Raw genomic sequence first — 23,245 nt, forward strand, 5'->3', positions numbered from 1 at the left:
AATGAGGAGAATGGTGTTATTTTAAAGTCCACCTGTCAATGCTCTCGGTCATGAGCCACTGTACCAAAGAATGAAGGTGGCCCACGCCTGCGTATTCCTAATGAACCTAAGCTCTCTGACTTTCACTGGTGACGCTATTTCCCACAACGGTGATTCATGTTGGCTGTTAAACCACCATTTCCACCTAATAGTCACCATCTGGAATGAGCAGATACTGCCTAGTCTCCTGAGCATGACGCTTGACCAACCAGAATCTCAATTTAATATTAAAAATGGGGAGAACTTTATCCTAATGAGATTTTTTTAAATTATGTGCAATAATCACGGTACGAGTAAATAGTAATAAGCTGAAGAGCACCGCTGCAAACCAGTTTCAGACCAGTGACCAACCTCGAATAATCTGAACGCTTTTATGCCAATGCTTCCAGCGGGAAAGATTCTGGGTAACAGGGAAGAGGTAGGAATGCAAGAAAAACAAAGCCAAGTTGTTTTACTTGACGCCTATGGTCCTCTGCCCAGTGACTGCTGACGGCAGGGAGATCTAACATGTACTTCCTTAGAAAATTTTCCACCAAAATCACCGAGTCTATTTTCAAGAATAAACGGCTCCGCCTGCCCCCAACTCCCCCTGCCCACTGTCAGTCTCAGGGCAGGGGTACTCAATTTTGCAGCCTCAGCGCCCTCTGGGACCTTGTTAAAAATGCAGGTCCTCCAGCCTCTCTCTAGGCAAGGGACTCTGACACTGGAGTGGGTAAGGCCCAGCAGCTCATCAAACAGGCCAGCAAGTGAACTGGATGGATTGAAACCTGATAAGCGTTGTTCTAGGGAGACCCTCTGTTCCCTCTCATTCTGCCACGGGGGGGGGGGGTCTGCCCCCTCCACAGGAATCTTTGTTTGTCTTTAAAGATTTTGCCAAAGAATTGATTTGTTTGGGGGCTTTTCCCCCTACCTTTACATTACAGTTTTAACATCATTTTCATATAGAATTCCATATGGTTATGTTAAATACATTTCAGTGCATTATAATATGTTCTTTCTGCGTTGTTTGTGTGTGTGTGTGTGTGTGTGTGTGTGTGTGTTTTGAGAAAGGTCTCACTATCCAGCTCTTACTGGCCATGAACTTGATAAGGTCCCTTGCCTTTGCCTCCTGAGTGATCTAATCACAGGCATATACCAGCATAGCACTATTTTTAAAGGAATGATGTAAAAGCTAAGAAAATTATCCAGTAAATGGGAACCATCTCATGTGCACTGCGTATTGTGATCCTTTCCCAAAGTTGACTCTTTAGAACGGGCCTTTTTCTGCGTCTGGATCTAAAGCGCAGTTGACTCACACAGTTCGTAACTAGAGCAGGGTACAGTCTGTATTCCAGTCAGGTAAAGCAGGATCCTGCTTTCCTCTGCAGTGTTAGGACCTCAACCTTATGGAAGCCACAGGGACGAAGTGCTGACGACCTTGCTAGTTCCCAGAGGCCAAACAGACCCTCTAGGAAAAAGCAATACAAGAGAAAAACCTTTCAACATTCCACTTTCTTTTGCTACCTTGCTGTGAAAACCAGAAGACATAATTATTCCCCTGGAACCACCCACGAATTGTACTGTGCATTTCCGTATTTCTAAAGATTCTGTTCAACTCAACAAAGCTAGCTAGAGGTCATGGATCTGCTTTCCCGACAGGCTGTGGTTTAATCTCCCATGTTGCACTTCTTAGTTGATAAAACAGAATTTATTTCTCCTTCATTTATAAGGTGGGAGTTTGTAGTGAATATATATATATATATATATATATATATATATATATATATATGCCATATATTTTTGAATGAAATACATAAAATAACAAGGAAATGTACAACTAAATTACTTTTTTTTTCAGATTAAAAACAAAACCAAACAGGATGTGGAGAGATAGCTCAGTGGCTAATAGCACTGGCTGCTCTTTTAGAGAACCTGAGTTTGATTCTCAGCACCCACATGGCCCTCACAGCCGAGTCATGGCCACCTGTAACTCTAGTTCCATGGAATCTGATGACTTCTGGATTCTACAGGAACTAGGTATGTAAAGGATTCAGATATACCTGCAGGAAAAACACCCATACACATATAATAAGAATTTAAAATCCAGTAAAAATTTAAAATTGAATAAAAACAATTCTAGGGTTTTTTTTTTAAACTCTAGCAATAACCCACAATGGAAAACATGGATACCTGGCCTCATTATCTTTGCTTCTATTGGTAGGTATTAAATGGTTCATTTCAGGTGGATTATGTAATAACATCGAAGGTCTAAGAACAGTATTTGTTCAATGACTAAAGCTTACACTTCCACTGTCTCTAGTCCCGAAAGACTAACAGCACCATTATCTTTTTTTGTTTGTTTATAGTCTCTGAACCGGAATGACTGATGAGGCAAAATGGACATAATTTTTAATCAGCAAGCTAGAAACTTAAAACAGAGGCCCCTTTCCGAGTCAATATCCTGAAGGCCAAAGCTCAGCTAAGGAGTCTGGTTCAGTGTGCAGCTCTCCTTTAGCATTTATGGGGAAACAATTTCATAGCTACATCCCACCCCGGCCTCGCCCCTACATCCCTGAAGATGCACAAATCCCTCGTGAAAAATACTGTAGCATTTACACAGCGCTTATGCGCATCTTTCCATGCTCCGAAATCCTCTCACATTACTTAGAATGCCGCCTACCTTGCAAATGCTATATAACTAGCTTCTATACGGCCTCGTTTAGGGAGCAGTGACAAAGAAAACTGTCTGCACATGTCACCTATACACACCTACGCTAGAACACCCAAGTATATGATTTATGAGCCTATACTGTTTTCAGACACAGTATGAATGACGAACGTCACTGCACACCCTTCCCAAATGGGTACTTACTCCAGTTTTCATACTCCGGTCGGCGCCAGCTTCCAGCAGGAGTTTGATACACTCTTTATTTCCATTTTTACAGGCCAGGTACAGAGGTGTCTGTCCTCCAGCAGCAGCGTGATGAATGTTGGCATCGTATGCAGTTAGTAATTCTATACATCTGCACACAGGATTGTCATTAGTTACACAGAAACGGGAGGGCAGCTTGGAAGTGCTCCCTGGTCAGATCCAACTCCACATGATGTGCATACGCAGGCCTGTGTACTAACATGCATCACCTCTTTTTATTAAGACCAAGTCGGCGATTATGGGCCTCATTGCATTGTTTTCACTTTCATAAGACTAAAAACAACACTTTAGTCACAACATTTATAAAAGTTTAGAAAACTGTACTTCAACAAATGCTCAAATCTAGTTCATGATACTTTTAACCAACTTCTACAGGTATTGTCCTTGGAACAAGTTTGAGTTATTAGGGTAAAACGGTTCAATCACACTCGGTCTACATACTATTTGCAATTCAAAATAGATGGAGCCTCAAAACAAGCATGGGGCTGCTGAATCATTCTGTGATTTTTTTTTTTCTTTCACCCAAAAAAAAAAAAAAAACCGATTATAAATAGCATAGACAGCCGGGCACCACGTGCCTCCTCTATAAAAGTTGCAGCGGGCTGGGAATGAGCTGCCTTGGGAGGAAGATGGAAGAGGTTGTCTCTTTGGGTGGTAACTGGCTTCTGAGGACACAGAGCTACACAGACAAAGGAAAGGAGGTAACGCCAAGACTGTGACGTAGTGACTACTTCAACTCAATTAGGGAAAGTCCAGTTGTTTGTGTGATTTTTTTTTCAGTATTTGGCTGACATAATAAACGACAGGTCGACATATTTGTGTAACATGTTCTTTAAATTTACTGATTCCTGAATTCCCACTGGGTTCCTCCTTCAAAAGCTATCAATGTCTCTGTTCTATGACAGTTACATTCTCCACACAAGGAGCTTCACAGCGAGCCTGGTAACACAGAGCTGACACAGACAGGCAGGAGCGCAGACCGGGAGGAGAGATGTGTTTTGTAGGACACAGAATATAACCATAAGAAACAGCAAAAGCAGCACCTGTGGTTTCCAAACCGAAACTCAGGCTGATGAGAGGTGTGTTAGATATGCGAGGGAAGCCGATACTAGACACCGAAGGACGCATTTGGAATACTAGAGACTATGTTTGTAATTAATAACATTAGTGCGAATTCTCAAAAGCTTTATTTTAATAACTGTGCATTTTGAGCTGGAGAAGTAGCTCAGCTGTTGAAGACTAAGGCTCAAAACCAAAATGCCATGGACTCTGTAATCCGTTCAAGAATATTTCTCTCAGGACAGATGGATTCTAAAGGTGACAGCAGTATATAGTCTGCACAATCTGCCAGCTCAGTACAAGCAGGACAGCAATTTGGCTATATTCTATTATTAAAATATAACTTTTAGCTTTGAAAAGTAATCCCTGCATTTAATGACTTTGAACTCCTTTAGAAATCACTGTTAAAGTCATGTGCATATTAATTAGCCAGTTCCCTTTGTACTTGAAGTACTTTCCGTATGTAAAAGTCCTGCTTTAACTTTTCTCTTAATTGTGAATGCAGCAAGATGAGCATGGGGGCCTATCACATAAGTCACAAGAGGTCAATAGGATTATAGTAAGTCATATAATTCTGTTTCACTTCAACGGTAGCTCTAACAAAGGTTTTCATAGAAAAGGTGAAGCAATGAAGCACTCGGCATTCCTTACTTGGCTCTCCAGTGGAACGCTCAGCTGACCTTTCCCAAAAGCAAATCCATTGGTGTGTAGTTCAGACACGGACACATGCACACTTCCTTCAGACACAACACTTATCTACCATTACAAAGAACAAATCTAGGGTCCTGCTTAGATTTTGAACCCTCAAATGTGTCTGGTGGATTTATTTGTCAATCAAAGCTAAGCGCTCATTTCCATAGTTTGCAGGAGAGGTGTCCGTGCAGGTATATGAAAAGGGGTCATTTTCATGGGGAAAAAAAAAATGAATGGAGAACGTCACTTACTCAAAATGTCCCTGAGCAGCTGCAGCGCACAAGGGTGTGAAGCCATTTTTATCAGCAGCGTCGACTTGGGCTTCTGCGTTCAGCAGCAATCGCACACAGTCTGTGGGTTTTGAACAGAAAGTCACTGGAATTCTCCACGTGGTGCTATGATGAGCCAAGTCCTCTGTAAGCTGTGGAGAGATCCTACCAGCTCGAGGGCCTCTCCACGGCACAGCTGATCTGACAGCTATGTCCTGCTGGATGTGGCAAGTCATGAACTTTCATAAGGAAAGTCATCCCTTTTCCTGAAGGCATGTTATCTCCAAAGTCACCAAGACACAAGTTCTAAAAATATTTTCAGGAGAATTTTTGATGGGTACAAAGGAATACCATATACCAAGAAAGTACTTTGCTAGACTCTCCATCAGATTTTCTCCAAAATTATGTCTTGGGGCAGAGAACCAGATCCACTTACCAGCTTGCATGTATATAGTCACACTCTTAGTGCATGATTGGTGCTAATTTAATCAACAAAGTGCTTCTTTGTGGCACATCCTACACACTTGAAGATCAAGAAAAGCCCACAGAAAGTTACCTGAGAAATAAATATCACTAACAGAGAAGTATCATACATAATATTGCGTGATCTAAATTTAATTTCTCTACAGTAGGGAAAATTCTCCCAGTGCTTCTGAATTCCCCAAAGCTTTAAAACTAGAGTCTTCTTTGCCTAGGAGAATACTATGTCTATCTGAAACACCCGTCTACGGCTAACATACGCTGTTAACTTAGGACTTGCAATAAGCATGTCTTATTCTGTAGCACCACATGTTTTAGTATATTTAACTATGGGATTTGCATTTTAAAGAGTAAAAAGAATTTAGTATCCACTGACAGATCATTTATAGTGTCATAACTTTTCAGTTCTCAAAAAATAAGGACAAAAAACCCTAAATAACCACAGATTATCCCAAGAGCACCCTTCCTATCTAGTAAAACCTCACCACAGCACCCACTCCACACCCTAATCCTAACAGCCCGGATTCTCTGCTCTGCTTCCATAGCATAAAGCAGGGTTATTCTGTCATGACAAGAGGGATCCCACACAGACAGCTTGATTCTAAAGTGTGATTTATAATTTCTATGTGGACAATACATTTTTGGTGTGCATAAATGAAAATTTTCTTTGTTACTAGCTCTACCTTTTACATTAACTAACTACATAATTAGGCCCTTAAATATTCATAAGACTTTAAAAGTTATATAAAGAAGATTTACCCATTGCTCCTTTTAAAAGTGAAATTCAAGTGGAATTTCTTCTCACAACAGTGAATTAATCACCTTTGTAAGTGTGGGGTGAGGTAAGATCTTGTATTTTATTTTATTTTTTTACCTGTATGTCCATTCTTAGCAGCAGAATACAAGGCAGAATGGCCATCTTCACAGGAGTAATTTATGTCCAGTCCTTCTTCATTAAGCAGCATTGATAATAAAGTGACATTTCCCTGGGCAGCAGCTTGCTGAAGAAGGGTGGGCCTGCCAGCCAGGGGGGCAGGACCACCACTCATTAGCAAAGGGGTTAGGGAGGGTGACCAGCCTGTAGGTTAAAGTGACCGTAGTTAGAGAGTAGGAAGGGAGAGAGAAGACAGACACTACGATTCCTTTTTGAATCACACATACAGAGACATGAACATGAATCCCTAGAAGATTAATTACATGGTTTCTATCATTATCAATCTGTGACTACTTTGCACAAATCCGTAATGTTATTTTATACCTTCTATCTGCTGCTAATTTACGCTCAATGTGACAAGTTAGTTTTAGTTGTCAGTCTGGCACAGATAAGAGTTAAATGATTGGTCTTTAGTTAAATGGTTGGTAACTAAGATAGATGCCACACATTACATACACTGATTTCTGTTTCAATTTTAAAAGTATTTTGAATTTTTAAATTATGTAAAGGTTACCTCAATTCCAACAGTAATATGGAAACATAAATCAAGTAGGTATAAGATAGCACAATAGTTAGAAACAGTTTCTTCAAAAATGTTTCCAAGATTATTATTTTGCATAAACTAGAAGATGGGTCTTACTCTATCAAGGAGTTTATTATGTTCCTTGAATATCCTTATTTGGGAAACAAATAATAGATGTTAAGAGCTACCAGAAATACAAAAAATCTATTTGGCTGTATGATATAACAGCACACGGTGCAATTACAGCTTTGAAAACTACCACCTCTTGCCATCTTCCCAGGAGGACTAAAGAACTTTTTACTTGGCCAACAAAGCAGGGCACTCTATCATACAGCTTTAACAAAGATTGTGAGAGTTATCATGGTTAGATAGTTCTCATCAGGATTTAGCAGCTTTAGAAGAGAATCTGTTAAGAGTGTGAAGTCGGCTGCATATAGCCTGGAAAATTTTCTGAATCCTTCCTTGATCAAAGGGCTGCAAAAACAGTAAAATACAAATGTTTATTTAGTTGGTATTTGTATTTTTTTGGCTTAAATACACTAGAAAGCCCAAGTGCTTTTAAGTAGGGCTGAATATAGGTACACAAACACATTTCTCAGGGCAGACTTCCCATGGGCATATGTGACAATCCCTACAGAAAGACTCAATGGATGGACACTTTAATTTCCCTGAACCGAGGTATTAGTTATACTAATATGAACTCAATAGTCAATTCTTATGATTAATGTCAAGTTTTTGGCCTCAAATTCTTTCATGATATAATAAAAATTACATATAAAAGAAATTCCTCAGAATATTTAAAATTCTTTATAAAAATAAATCAAAAAGAGGCCATTTATCCAACTAAAACTATACTGAATATTAAAATCTTGAGATTATAGTTTTATAACCCATTATCTAAATCCATGGATAATTTATTGTTTTATCATACCAAGACAGCAATGACAGACAAGATTAAAATTTTTATAAAATTCAATATTTCTCAAATCTTTATTATATTTCCCCATGATACTTATAAGGTCTTCTTAGAAAAGTAGTATTTTTACTTCATACTTACAAGAAGGCTCCTCTCTGGTACATTTTACCTTTTGTATTTTCTTAAAAACAAACAAACAAAAAAACAGGCCCACAAAAATTAAATCAGTACTTATTAGAAATGGATGATAGACAGAAAACTATAAACACCAAGGCTGGACACCTTGACTGTAAAGCAAACACAAGCAATAGGAAGGCATCACACTATTGTCCCCAGCAGGACGGGGCAGGGGGTCTGCTTCATGCTTTCTGCACACACCCACCCACACACACACACACGCATGCACACACATGTGTACACATGTGCATGCACGCACACTCATTTTCTCATCTCTTTAGATCTCATTCAAGGAATCTAGGTTCTTGATACTCTTCCATGAATACCAATGTGTACATGCTAAATTTTGCTACTCTTTAAAAGTTTGTTTTCTTTTTTCTTTTGTTCTAGGCTTTAGAGAAGACAATACAAATTCACATTTCTACTGTTTTATATGGAGATATTCAATTATGTGTATATTTTCTAGAAGACCCCACTGATGTAAAAGGGAAATGTTCTTAGTCTTCGGCCATAAAGCATCATCGTTCTTGTCATATTCAGAAGTAGTTCTGTTTCTTTAGAAGACTGAAAAGTATTATTTGTAAATCTTCCCGGAGGAAATATGCTTTTGTAAACACCACACACTCTTCAGCTTCAAACGTTCTATGTTTTACTATCATTTCCAATTTCTTCCTAGCACAACTCATCTTAATAAATCTTGTTACAAATATGGGGGAGGTAAAATGAAAACTTCACCACAGCACCAGTATTCATCTGAAATTCTCAACATTGAGAGAAATGGTAATAGCGTGTTAACTGGATTAGTAAAGACAGAGTAGACCCGGACCCACACAGCTACTCTACGACGTTAGAAAGTCATTCAGTACGCAGCATCATCGGCAAACGTTAGTAAAGGTGAGGACGTTGCAAAGCAGGCCACGAAACAGCGGGAACATGCGGTGGCGGGAGAAGAGGCGCTGAGGACAGCTTCTGGCACCAGCTTCAGAGGGGGGAGAGAGTTAAGGTCACAGCCCAGACCATTCGTGTTTGCTGATTTACCTTTCAAGCCAATCATACAGGGGGATACTTTAAAGGATATATTTAAGGAAAGAAAGAAGTCTGAATCAAATGAAATAAAATTTATAAAATAAATAATAGTGACAAGAAAAACAAGAGCAACAAAGAAGCAGAAAAATGTGCAAGGGTTTGGGGACTTGGTTGCCCAGAGTGAAGATTGTTTTAAGTGTCTTCATCTAACCACTGGACTATGTATGTTCCTCCGACAAGTTCAGGAGGAATTGAGTTCTAATGCGTTTATAATTCATTTAGAATTTCAAACATTATTTTAAAAGTTCATGGCTTGCCACAAAGTTGTCTCTGGTTAGTACCATTTACAATGCAATCCATTTAATGGGACCCTTCTGCCATCCCAGCTTTCTTCTGGGCCTTCATGTCACTTAACTAGTAGAGATAGAAGATGTGACAGGGACACAGGAGATCTCAAGAGAAAGATCCTGGGGTCCAGGGCAAGGCGGTCCAGATAGCAAACAGTCTTACCCACATAAGGATAGGTCAGCACACCCTTGAATAAGTCAGTTGGGAAATAATCTTTATTTTGTGTTCAAGAGTTTAAATAGTTCAAGAGTAAAGAGTATAAATTTTAAAGTTATAAAGGCTAATAACTTTAGAAATGATGTCTCTACAGGATTAGAACTAAAAAAGAGCAGAAACTACTAAATCTGTTATTTGAAACTCAGTTTGGTGCTCACATGGTCACACAAAAGGTCAGATATCTGCCGGGCCCCTGGCAGGTACACGCTGTCCCTTGGCCTGGTTCCTAAACACTGCGACGGCATTGGGGGAAACTGAATGACCTCCCATGGGCTCATGACCTGGAGAGGGACAAGCTCACCAACGCACAGCCAGGTTAAGAAGCAGAATGGAGGGAGCTCTGGCGCTTCCTAGCTGAAAAGGGTAAAGTGGCAGACGCTGCTGCTGCAGTGGGGCTCAGAGTGGAGCGCTTGCCTATCATGCAGAAGGCTCTGGATTTTATCCCCAGAGCTCCCAAGACAATCTTTTAAACCGAAGAATTGGAAAAACTAAAGGCAATGCAGGTGAAATACCATCTAATTTGGGAAGTTGAGGGTGGCCTCCACCTGTAGCTGAATTCTGTAATTATACAGGTATGCATCAGTCTATGTGCTTGCTCTCGGAGCACATAAGGAGGTGCTTGCTGAACACCTGCTGAAGGAGGAAAACCTCTGGTGCCACCCTTCTGCCCTAAAGAGGCACACCTTATAATCAATCGGAACAGAAGCCTGCTGTGTCACCAAGGGTCTTCCTGCAGTTCTGAGAACACTATGGCCAAATCAGAAAATTGGAAAACAGAAAATAAACTGATTTTTACATATATTCAATGGCGGTTGTTTCATCACAATCTCTGTTCCTATCCTCCTTGGCACCTCGGAGCAAAAGGCATTTGATCTATTTACTTACTTACTTACTTTTTCAGGGTCCTGTCTTCTTTATCTAGAATTCCACCGAACACAAAATAGGTTGTTTCGGCAAATAATTAATAGATTAAGAATTAGCTATCCTTTAAAAAAACTCAACTCAAAAGTCAGCTCCACAGTCACCCATGCTGGTTCTGGGGCTTCTCTTTGGAACCCTAAAGAGTGTCTGCAGCTGGACTTGGGATCGGAGCGCCTACCCAGGCAGCAGCCGGCAGAGCCTCAAGGTATCAAAGAGCAGATGGTTCTACAGCTATAAACAAACCAGCTGACGACATTCATATGCCCTGGGAAGTGTTGTCTATCACGCAGTCTATATATTACATCAGAGCACTGTCGTGGCTCTAAATGACTCAAGGTCCATTTTTAGATTCTTCTGGATGGTACCAAATCTCTCCCTTCTTGGGGGCAGGTTTAACTAGTGGGGAAGCTAACCTAATTCCAAGCAATACCAAGAGATGTAACTATTTTGCAGAGGAAAAAAAAAAAGGAATCTCAAGTGCTAAATGACACGAAGATCAATCCTAAAGCAAATTCTCTAAGGTGCTGTAAGCAACACTATTAATTAGGTTATAATTACTCATGCTGCCCCAAGTTCAATGCCATGCCTTGATGGTGTCTTAGACTCCTTCCAGATACCCTCCTCTGAGCAGTACACACTCCAACTTCAGGAAGAGGAAGCTTGCTCAGTGTGAGACGAATCATCCAAAACAGTTATATACAACAGCGCCTCGCCTCCAACACTGATCTATAACTCCAAAGTCCACGATGTTTCTGGCTCTCAGTTTTGCCCTCGGTAATGGAAACAACCTGCCGCAAAGCTGAATTTCAATGGGGGACAGCCGGTTTAGAAGCATTTAGAAGCGCGCAATCCGAAGCAGTTACCTCCTCAGTGACGGTGCTGCATGCTTTAAGCTATAGATGTGATGCTATTGAGACTTTCTTTTGTTTTTAAAGCCCTTGTGTTTAGCGCCCAGAGGATCTACCAGCCCTAACGTATGATGACAGCACCAGCGGCTCCGAGGGCTAACAGAGCTTTGACAGCAAGCATGGATCCACTCTAGCCATGCTAATAAAACAGCAACGCTTTCACAGACCAAATACAACCGACAAGAGAAGAACTAATCCTTTGTGCAGCTCCCACACCGGCAACTTCAGGATGCACTGATGCAGGGGGAACTTCAACATGGCCCACGTGGCGCAGAGGCCACCTCTGCTCAAGTCTTAGAAGACAACACCTTCAAATGGGGTCCATGGCATTCGAAATAAACTAAACTGATAACTTTCAAACACTCATGGCCCTTTGCTGAGGGTAAGAAGGGGACATTCACACTAAACCGATATTAACCTCCAATCTATCAAGCAGAGAACACATCCCATCAACCTGCTGATCTAGAACGGTGTGAACAGTGACGCAAAAAGATTTTTCTTGCGCTATCCTAGAAGGCACAAACAGAATGCACACTGAGGATGGTCCATTAATACTGAGGCCTCGTGAGATAAATATTTGATAAGAAGGGATACTCTTTCCACCCCTGGGATGGTCTTTGTGGTGCTTCGAACCACTATTGTCAGGCTAATTTTCAAGAAAAGCACTTGGCATGATGAAACCACAATTCATAGAGCAAGATAAATCACCATTACCCCAGAGCCTTAAAGAAAATTAAAAAGGAAAAAAAAAGGCAAAATAAAAGCAGAAGAAATAGTTGGGGGAATGGAGGAGGAGGATTAAAAACGTTTGAGAAAATGTGAAAGAAATCGAGACAAGCGAGAGAATAGGCCCCGTTCTTTGAAAAGTGTGTAAGATTGCAATCCCTTTACCTGATGCTGTTACCAGGAGGCTGTCTGAGGCACCGGGGCTACGGGATGAGGCACTAACAGGGTTTATGGAAGAGTATAAGGCAATGGTGGTAGGGATGACAAGGGAGCTGTCTGAACATGCAGGTTGGTTCAGTCCAGGGGTTTCAGCAGGCCAGGCACCCACCTGAGACGTGGCCAGGGCCGAAACGGGACAGCCTGCGGGTGCCACAGTTAAATCTATGGATGGTTTTGGTGGCAGCTGAGGGGAAGATGACTTAGGGACGGTCTCCTCATTTACTACCTTGGTCCCTTGTGGCAAAGTGGAGGGAGGTGAAGCCACAACTTTGTTTTCGACTTTGGCCCCTACGTTGGAGGCCCTCAGCTGGGGGTGTGGTGGAGAAGGAGTTTGGGAGAGCCCTGGCTTTTTGGGAGGGATAGGAGGAGGATTTCCTCGGTCAACTCTTGCTGCCCCGGGAGTCTTTAAGCCCGTTCGACCAACTGGAGGGCAGGTGCCAGCATCCCCTCCTGGAGATGCTCCCAGCCTTGGAGAAGCACCTGCTTGAGGGCTGGTAAATCTTGACAGTGCCTGGGTCACAGTATTCCGGGCTAGCTGCTTGGCCACTAGGTTGTCACGACTTGTAGGAGAGACATCTCTTGAGGGAGGGCTTTGGGTGGTATTTCCATTCTGGTCTGGGTCATTTGCATTGCCCTGAAATCTAAATCTAGCTGCTTGGATTCGAGGGTTGAGACCTGGATGCAGAGGTGTGTTGGCACACGGTGAATGTAAACTGTGCACAGGGGGAGCTGGCAAGTGGTTCTGGGAAGCTGTGCCTGGGGTCTGGGCAGTGGCAGGGGCAGTGCTGCTGGGGGTTGAGGGGGTGCTATTTGACAGATCGGGGACGGTGCCCGTGATTGGTCCATTTTCCTCAATTCTAGTTGCACTTGGTGGTGGGGCAGTAGGTAGAGAGGGACCCAAGTCACTGTGGGATGCCTGCCTGTCAATACCTGGTTTGATCAGTAGAGCACTGGGACCCACATTCCCTTTGGTGTTTGTGGGAACTAGGGGACTCCCTGTGGGAGGCTTTAAGGGTACAGTCAAAGGCAACTTCTTCACAGGGTCAGTGCTTTCTGTCCCTACATCTGTCTGGCAAGCAACAGACCTTGTCACGGGCCCTTCTGTTGCTACAGATACGGAAGCCAGATGCCTATCTTTTGTCTTCCGTTGGAGGGAGAGGCCTGGCTTGCTGTCATTTCCCCTTTTCATTTGCTCCATCATTTTCTTCATCTTGTCTATCTCCTCTTTGAGGTCAGTCGTGTGTGCTTCTTCTCGGTTCAGCTTGGCACGCAGCTGTTCCCGTTCTGTATCGAACTCAGAGAGCTGTTTCTCCAGTTGAGCTTCCATTCCGGCGCTCCTCTGTTTCTCGGCTGAGAGCTGGTCTTCTAATTCGCTTGTCTTCTTCTTTTCCTCCTCCAGCTTCACCATTACTTCGTCCAGCTTCTGGGCCTCCTCCACGACTTTGCCCGAGAGCTGCTTACATTCCTTCACCAGCATCAGGACCACGTGCTTGTTCTTGCCCCTTTCCTCCTCCAGGTGGGCTGTCAGCTTTTTGTGCTCCTGTTCTAGGGCCTGGAGCTGAAGCTTCTCCATCTCCAACTGGAAGATATTCAAAGGGAAGCCTGGATTAATAGTCACAATAGTCTTTGTATCACAGAAGGGCTTTTTGTTAATTTCCGAACAACAGCATGATTTGGGTTAGCAAAAGTGCCACATTTTGTTATGATTTTTAAAAAGACAATATTTAAAGACTCATTAAAATGAGAAAATTGGTGTAAATGGCTTCCTGAAAAATACCTACATTGCAACAAAAGGGAATTGTTTTAATCTATTAAAGTTAACTACAGTGCGAGAGAATAATAGTAGGATGCTTCAAATCACAGCGTAGAGTTCAAAGGGGGCTGTTTTGATGAGCAGAGATCAGTGAGAGAATGGGTGCCATTTAATGAAGGTTCAATAGCTGGAAATTATGAACTGATCTTTGAGATACACAGAGTACTTTATATTGCAAGCCCCATGTTTGCTAATGGTATTATATTGCTAAGCCATTTAACCTCTTTGAGTGTCTTTTGATGGGCTGGAAGTCATGGAATCCCATGTAAAGGGATTTTTTAAATTAAGACTCTAAAGAGCTGGCAGATTTTTCCATTAGAACTATTGTCAACGCTAGTGAACTTAAAGCCTGACCTTGGCTTTCACTTGGATCCTGCTTTTCAATTTGGCTACTCTGGCCTGCCTGGTGTTTCTTGAACTTGGCCTTATCTGCCTAGAGTTCCATCACACACCTTCGGGAGGCTCTCCTTCACAAAGAATGCTATGTACTTCACAGAAGTAAGCACAAGCTAACCTTCCAGCTTGCCTGCTCATCAAAATGCCTATGTGTGGGGCTGACCTGCCTTTTCCTTCAGCAAAAAGGTATTGGCTGCTCATGAAGCCATGGGACCCAGGCTTGGGGCTGTTCAGAAAACACACACACACACACTCAGAGAGAGAGAGAGAGAGAGAGAGAGAGAGAGAGAGAGAGAGAGAGAGAGCAAGCTTATAAAACCTTTGTGTTTCCAGATCTCCAGAGAGGGCCCTGAACCCAGGATTCTATGCAGGTGTAAGTGTGCTACCACTGAGCTACACCTCAACCCTGAGGTGAGATTCACAAAATCACCCAACAGTAGAGGAAGTTGGCTACTCCCTTCTGTTCAACTATACCTTACAGTGAGGCCTCGTGTGCTGGCTAGTGGCTAGTTTTAAAGTCTGCTTGACACAAGTCAGAGTCATTTGGGAGGAGGGATCCATGATTGAGAAGGCACCCCCACAAAACTGGCCTGTAGCCCGCGGGGCCTTTTCTAGATTGACAGTGACTGTGAGCAGCGCCACCTGGTGGCTGGTGGAACTGAGCAAAGCGAGAGGGGCGAGTCAGTAAGCAGCACTCTTCCGGGGCCTCTGCAGCAATTTCAGCCTCCAGTTTTCTGCCTTGAGCTCCTATGCTGACTTCTGTGGATGACAGACTGTGACATCGTCCCAAGCTGCTCTGTGGTCATGATGTCTCCTTACAGCAGGAAAAACCCTAACTGAGATACTTGCTTTCATCTCCTATGGAGAAGAGAAAGTCCCTCTCCCATTGTATCATTTTTGTTTAGTATTTATTTGCCTTCTCTATAGTGACTTCATGAGGGTGAAGACTGAAAACCATTTGCTATGCCCCCTAGACCTACAGTAGTGACCGGCACAGGGTTGTACTTAATACATTGTTTCATGAATGAATGATGTGAGCACAGCTGCTCTTTAACAGCTCCCTAAAATAAACAGTCTTTTTGAGTATATGTGCAACATTTATTGCTGCATTTTTATTAATGGCTATTTATTATACAAGATAATGAGCTTCATGGGATTTTCATGTATGTATATATAACACATGCTAGTCCAATTCACCTCCCTTTATCTTTTTTGGAACCTCCCCACTATTGGGTCCTTCCCCTCCCTAAATAGCTCTCGTCAAGTGAAGCTTTGATGTTGACGTGGTTGGATTCAGAATTAGTTAGGAGATGCAACTCTGCACACAGCTATGACGGTGGTGCTAGAAAGGAGAGCTCACTTTGAGCAGGCAGTGTCTTCCTATGGACTGGGGTCCTAGACTGAATCAAACAGGGGGAGGGGGAAGCCAGCTGTCTGTGGGCACAATGTGTCCGATTGCCTTCCACTCTTGCTTGCCACCTTGTCTTCCAGGACAGGAGAGATACTATCCCCTCAACTCAGGAGCTCAGATAAATCCTTTCTCCTTCGAACAGCTTTGGTCAAGAATCTTGTACTAGAAATGGGAAAAGGAAATAAATATTTGTCTCCCTCGTGATTTTTATCTCATTTTTCAGAAACCCAGATTCTACAGGAGAGAGAGAGAACGTGGAAGGTTTGTCTTTCTGAGCTCGTTTATTTGGTTCGACTTCAGGCTCTCCAGTTCACTTCACTTTCCTGGACATGACATCATTCCAGTCTCCTTTCGGATGGATAATATTATACATTACATACAGCACATTTACTTTATCCCTTCATTCCTCAATGGGTACCTAGGCCAATTCCACGTCTCGGCTGTTCTGAGGAGCGCTGCGGTGATAGGAGAAGTGAGGTTCTGTATGCCACCTCAGACCCCTCCAGGGATCACACACTCAGGGCCATCAGCCAGTTACATTATTCTCACGAGTCCCAGAGACTGCTTAATTTCTACTGAGCAGTATGTGTCATGAAACTATGGAAGGTAAAGGGTACACCGCGGGATAGGATGCAGCAATCAGGTTGGTCCGCCCACTTCACCTGTCCAACTAAAGACTATTTTCCTATTGGACCAGATGGTGCTTCATGGCTCATAGAAGTTAAAGTAGATTTAGCTGTTTAGAGATGAAAAAAGGCCATTTTATCGTCTCGAGATGTTGAAAAGAAATACATGGGTATAACTTACTGCGTGTTGTATCACTACGATTCACAGATACTGTGGGGCTTACCAACTGAAGCTCTATGGCAAGCCTGCAGTAAACAACATTATTATGGGAACTATTTCTTCCTTTCCCAATAGTTCAGATTTCATGTTGTGTACAGTGTGTTTAGATACAACACAAACTTAGAGACTACAGCACAGCAGAAAAAGGCTTGCATTCTTTGGGAAGTCAAAAGATTTCTGTTACTGTTCTGTCAATATTACCTACAGCTTCGTGACTTAGACACAAACCTGAAGAGTCAACGCTTAGCTCAAGTCAAACTTTAGCCACCCACAGCAGAGGAAGGCGATGTGCTAAGGACTGACAACTTCGGGCAGCCCTACTGAGCCCCTACAGGGAGAAACCACTAGTCTATTGCTCTGACAGAGTCATGAGTCCATAAGACCTATGCTTAACCAGAGGCCACAGGGATTACCTGTTTTTGTTGTTTCAGATATGTGGTATGTGTATGTGTGTGTGTGTTTGTACGCACACTCGTGTGTGTTCTATGTGTAAATGTTTACATGGGGGTGTGCATGTATTCCGTGTGTGGAGACAAGAGGTCGATGTGGGAGCCTTCTTCACGCATCGTCTAGCTTAGGTTTTTTGAGATAGTCACTCATTAAACCTGGAACTCAGGTTTAATCTGATCGGTCTGATCGGTCCAGACTGACTCACCGGTGAGGCCCACGGATTCATCTCCCCCGAGTGCTGGGATTAAAGGCATAGGACACATGACAGGCTTTCGCATGGGCGGTGTGAACTGAATTCAGTTCCTCATGCTTGCCCAGGAAGAGCTTCATTACTCCATCTCCCCAGAGTATGACTCGCTGGTGCTGAGGAGCTCTCTCTGCTCATGAAAAAGCAGCTCCTGGACAGTACTGAAGAATGACTCTCACACTGGCGACTAGCCGCACAGTTAATTCCTAGAACAACACATGCTAAGATGGGTACTACAGACCGGTAATTCTTATTACTTTGGAGGATAAGTCAGGGAGGGCTTAAGCTTAAGGTTTGCCTGGTCAGCTTAGCAGACCCAGTCTCAAAACAAAAGGCAGAAGAGAGGACTAGGGTTTTATCAGTGGTAGAGCCTCGCGTGATAACCCAAGTTGATATTTCTGACCCCAGAAAAAAACAACAAAAAGAATAACAGCATGCTCTATTGTGCTGGACAAAATGTTGGAGGTGGGATTTTTAAGTAGCGTACATAGAATCTGAGGAGCAATAGTGATGTGTTTTAGTATATTAATGGGTTTATTTCATTCATAAAGGGTGTTTCTTAGAAAATTTGAGTCATGATTAGCAAATGTATTTTTAAATCATGTGAAATTACAAAATAATAGATTGTCATGAGAAAGCACCAAGAACTATTAAGGGAATGTAGAAAATGGTCCTGGGGGCGCATGTTTATAATCTCAACACTGGGCAGTGGGAGGAGCGAGGATTGTGGATTTAAGAGGAGGCTCATTCTGGGCTATAAAACACTATGTTTCAAAATCCAAAAACAACAACAAAACAGACAAAAGTAATTAAGTAAGTAAATTAAAAATAAGCAAAATAATAGGGACTCAGGGTGTGGTTCAATAATAAAATCCTTAGTAAAGAGAGGACAAAAAGTCTGGGATGAATCCCAGCACTATCCACAGAAAAAACAATACCCTCTATACTAATTTCAATTAAAAGTTCTTATGGCAACGTTAAAAAGACAAGAGCTAGGTCAATTTTCAGCTCATCCTGAAAATATGAGTTTTCTAATTTATTTCTGAAGGTCAAAGGAAAATGCTCAAGTATTTTGAAAGTTAAATGTGGCGGAAGGGACAGGGAGGGCTGGGGGATGGGAATGGGGTGGGTGTGGTGAAAACACATTATATACGTCTACAACATTTGCAAGGAGCAAAAGAAGAGCTGCCCCTGCTTTAAGAAAACCGCTAGCTAGAGGGCAAACGGAGTGCCTTCCTGAGCTCATTGCTAACTAGTATCACAACAGGATGCGCACTCAGGGCTTGACTTGCTCTCCTGACCAAAGTCAGTTCTCCTGGAACTGCACCTCTTGACCTTGGTGTCTCTTCACTAGGAGTTGCCACACCTTGTTTCTTGTATGGCGTTCATCTTCTCCCTCAGAATCAAATGAGAAACCTCTAAGGAATGTGCAGACTTGTGGCCCAGCATTGCATTCAACACCGGCACCATTGTATGATTCTCCAGTGTAATCGTAAAATATATTCATTAAAAAGCCTTTGCACCAAAAAAAATATAAATAAACAACATGCATCTAATCTCTGATATTTATAGCCCAAACTCCACTACTATAAAAGCGCTCATGAGTCTTTTGTAATTGCTATTCTTCCATCAGGAGTGCCCCTTCAGTTCCACCTAGACTGCAGGACAACAGCTCAACAGGCCCCAAGGCTACCATCACTCACTCCTCTCCACTGTTCTCAGCTTCCTTTCCCTCTCACTACAACAGATACTTCCGATCTTCCGCGCTAGCGACAAACTGTTAGTGATGGCTTCACAGAGGACGCCTGGTAGACCTTCACAGACTCCTCCGCCAAGAGCACTCACTCTCTCAGGGAATGGTTCCTATCTGTCCAACATTAGACTTTCCTTCAGTCATGAGCTTGATTCTTCCCAGTCACCTCTGGTACTTGCTCCATTGCTTGTCACATTTCTCCATGCAAATGTCAAACATCTGCTCTGTAAATCATCCCATGGGAACAGAACACACTCCCATGCAGTGTGTGTGCTTCAGCAAAGAGAACATGCAGTGTCCAGTCTGATTCCAAACTTCTTAATCATGTGAGCTTGATAAGTTATCACTAGAAAGACTGGTTCTGTGTGGTTCCCTTATTTGCACAATAGAATACAATAGTGTGCTTATATTAAACAGGAATCACAAAAGACTAGTGTTTTAGGGTCCTGTACTAACGGGAGACACAGTACAACTCCTCATCGATAAACAGAAAACTGACCTATTGATCTCACTTCCAAAAATAAAGGATAAAAGAAACAAAAACCAAATGCTCAGTGGCAGAAAGAACATGTGCATAGCACTCTACAGACCGTGGACCCAATCACCATTGCCCATTAGGAAGGGAGAGAAGGAGAGTGACAGGCTCTGCCTATTATCAACTTCCCATTCTCACCTTCCAAGGAAAGTTAACTCTGGAGCAGCCAAATGGCTTCTGTTCTCTTTACTTTTTCTCTGGCCATAAAACAACCTTCATCTACTCAGCCATCCATCACTCATTCTATCTTTATAGAATAAATTAGAATTGAAAACAAAATTAAGAATATTAAACTAAATCCCTGTAATTTTATACTTCTGTACATGTAAGTAGTGAGCATGGTGCCAGAGGTTTAAAAGCATGTTTTCAATTCATAATAGAACAGGTAGTCATGTTGCTTAGGGATATGTGATTGTGCACGCTTTTCTTCTTACTGAAGCTACAAGTTAGAGAACGGACCACATTTAACAGGTAGATAGATCTAGAAATGAACTGGACAAGGTATATTTTGACAATCACAAAACACATTACAGGAAGATTTACTGCCAATAATGGAAAAGTACAGCTGACTCAGATAGCACTTTTACAAAAATTAATAATGAGTCCTTGAAAAAAAATTATGATAATTTGAGGGTTCCTGAGAAGAATGAAGAATATGGGCAGGGAGAAAGCCACTAGCACTTGATGTGACTGACCTTTGTGCATCCCCTCTATGGGGCCACCCCCTATCCTGCTGGCACCAGACTTACCCAACTGCAGGAGGGGGCACCAGGACTTTGCCATCATGCTTGAGGACCTGGGTTCAATTCCCAGCATGAAAACTTCCTTAAGTCTTAAGAAATGACAACTTAATCAAAGAAAAACACTGAGCTACGGAAGACTTTTGCTTTCTCTAGCATCAAAGATGAGTTCAGTAAACAGAGAATATACAAGTCTCCAGAGCAGGAGACCCCTAGATGTCTGTAAGGCCTCAAGATAGAACACAGCATAGAGGTGATTGAGCATCATGCCCTCTGGAAGCACAGACTGCTGGTACCTGAACCAGTAGGCAGAGTTCTGGGGATGCTCTGTATATCTAAAGGGAAGTGATAGCACCATCACTTCATCCTATGCTGTGATGGCTATTCTCAATTGTTAACTTGACTACATCTGGAATTAACTAAGACCCAAGCAGCTGGGCACACCTGTGTGGGATTTTTTTTTTTTGATTAAATCATTTGAAGTGGGCAGACCCATTTTTAATCTAGATCTTTAATCTGGGCCACACCTACTGGCAGCCTATATAAAGGTCACAGAAAGTGGAAGCTCGTTCTCTTTTCCTGTTTGCTCCCACTCTTACTGGCAAGTCTATCCCTTTATTGCTATTAGAGCCTACTTCTTTGGGATTCTAGCATGATATCCAGCCTCATGGACTGAACAACTACTGGATCTAGGACCTTCTGTGGGTAGACAGCCATTATTGAACTAGTAGTACTACAGCCTTTAAGACATTCTGATAAATCCCCATAAACGTGTGTATGTATGTATCTATATGTTTGTTCCTCTATAAAACACCGACAAATATATATGCTAAAGATCAAATGAGCTAATAATATAAGACACAGCACACACTAAATAAATGCTGTCTTGGCATATCGTATCTCATAAGAGTCTTTTAAGCCTTTGTCCATCCCACAGTCCTGAAACCTCACCTTCTCATCCTCTCCAAGGATACTTGGTTCTGTTCTATACTAATTTTTCATCTTATCAATGAAATGCCCTCATTTAAACATATTTTCAGTGGCAAATGTATATTGGCTTAAATGTGAATGGTCTGACTATTACTGATGTCCCTACACTTCAGTGCAAACAGGAAACGATCCACTTAACTACCTATGGTGCCCAAAGGCTTGCTACTTCTAAGAAAATAGGAACTACTCAACTCCATTTATTTTGTTATTAGATCTAATAAAAATTTGTATATGATTCAGATATTGGGACCATATACTAAACTAAAAGGAAACTAAGTGCCCAGTTTCCTTAGTTCCGCTGTTGTCCAATTTGTATCATCCTGGGGTAGGGGTTGAGGAGCTGCACAGAGTAGCACCCCAGGCTCTTGAGCACACAGCAGTGCACCGTGTGGAAGAGTCGTTAGGACTCACAGAGAAAGCCGATTGGTGGTTCCAAGAACCGTAGGCAGACTGAAGCCACGAATGGGGAGGCACCAAGCATGTGTACCACAGGAGGAATGGGAAACTCTGTAGCTGTGAACTCAACAGCCACGAGAAGGCAACTGTCTCTCATTTACAGAGGAGCACGGCAGGGGAGACAACTGTGCCATTTATGAAGGGAGAAGGCAGACTATGCGTTTTGACTTTCTACCATCTAAATCGTCCAACCCTCATTGAATCCTACTCTTCATTACCTTATTGCCCTGCCTGACTTCTCAGTGCTGATAAACGAATATGGAGCTGTACACGTTAAAGGTCTCTGTTTTTCCTTTCCTGTCTCCTCAAGCCTATGGTTGCCAGCGTGGAGTTTTTCAGCAACTCCTTCATTGTAAACCTACCACAAGAGGGAAAGCAAGGCCTGGTAGCCAGGCCTTTGCTGATTCATGGTTGAGTTAAAAATAACTCATGCAAAAAAAATCTCAGTTCAAACCCACAGATCTGAGCCTCCTGGGTCCCGTTCATAGTTGCCTTGCAATGTTCCAGGGTCATCAAAATCAAAATTTATTTTCAAATGCAATAAGACATTATACAAAAAGAAGTGAGCTACAATTATCTTTCATGTGCAAAGTATGGTAAATACTCTTCCTAAAATTGTTGTTATGGATGGCTGTCCCCCATGTTAGTGATGGAGAAACCTCTAGAAAGCAATTTAAAAGGCAGTTGTACGTGTGATAAGCTAACCATTTCCCAATGAAACAGCACTGAATACAAATGGCAGAATAAAATGCAGTTATGCAAAACAGAAGAAAGGGCACCTGAAAGAAAGTAAACAGAATAATTTGGTTTTGGGTGGGGGGCTTGCTATTTCTTCGTCTAGAATTAGAAATCACTTCATACAGAAAATGCTCTGCTTTCTGATCCTACTCTGTAGCATCTGAACATGTCTACCAATTATTTTCCTGATCTTCCGTGAGGCTGAGGAGAGGGAATGTGACCTACGTTTGACAATCACGCGTACTGTTGTGGGCTTCCAGGACGAAGTAGGTGAAAAGAAGGATGGGGCCAGGGAGGTACACTCAGAACCTGATGCAGTGAATCCCCAGTGCCCTTCTGCATCAGCAGGGCAGAGGAGCGAGCCCTAGGGGCCAGCTTCCCAGTCAGAGCCAACTGCTGCCGACCATCTCTACAGAGATGATTCTGGCTAATCAGAGCATGTGTCCTAATATCCTGACCATACTGAACCCTGCTGTGGAAGGACTAACGATTCTGTGAACCAGTC

The 23,245-nt window shown here is 42.4% G+C and overlaps 1 protein-coding gene across 3 annotated transcripts in view; it reads right to left on the minus strand.

Moving 5' to 3' along the window:
- The window catches only part of Cttnbp2 (cortactin binding protein 2), a 150,775-nt gene that overhangs the window by 57,065 nt on the left and 70,465 nt on the right, over window positions 1-23,245 (minus strand). The window contains exons 4-8 of one of the 3 annotated variants that reach the window (XM_087901736.1): window positions 12,475-13,944; window positions 7,966-8,005; window positions 6,326-6,529; window positions 4,954-5,053; window positions 2,891-3,041 (exon numbers count right to left, since the gene is read on the minus strand). In XM_087901736.1, coding sequence (XP_087757862.1) covers window positions 2,891-3,041; window positions 4,954-5,053; window positions 6,326-6,529; window positions 7,966-8,005; window positions 12,475-13,944 — 1,965 coding nt within the window. Of the gene's footprint in view, window positions 1-2,890; window positions 3,042-4,953; window positions 5,054-6,325; window positions 6,530-7,965; window positions 8,006-12,311; window positions 13,945-23,245 lie in introns of those variants that run through there. The other 2 variants (XM_087901735.1, XM_087901737.1) reach the window with 2 other exon arrangements.

This window comes from Myodes glareolus, chromosome 25 (assembly GCF_982192425.1).
Source record: "Myodes glareolus chromosome 25, mMyoGla1.1, whole genome shotgun sequence".
Classification (NCBI taxonomy): domain Eukaryota; kingdom Metazoa; phylum Chordata; class Mammalia; order Rodentia; family Cricetidae; genus Myodes; species Myodes glareolus.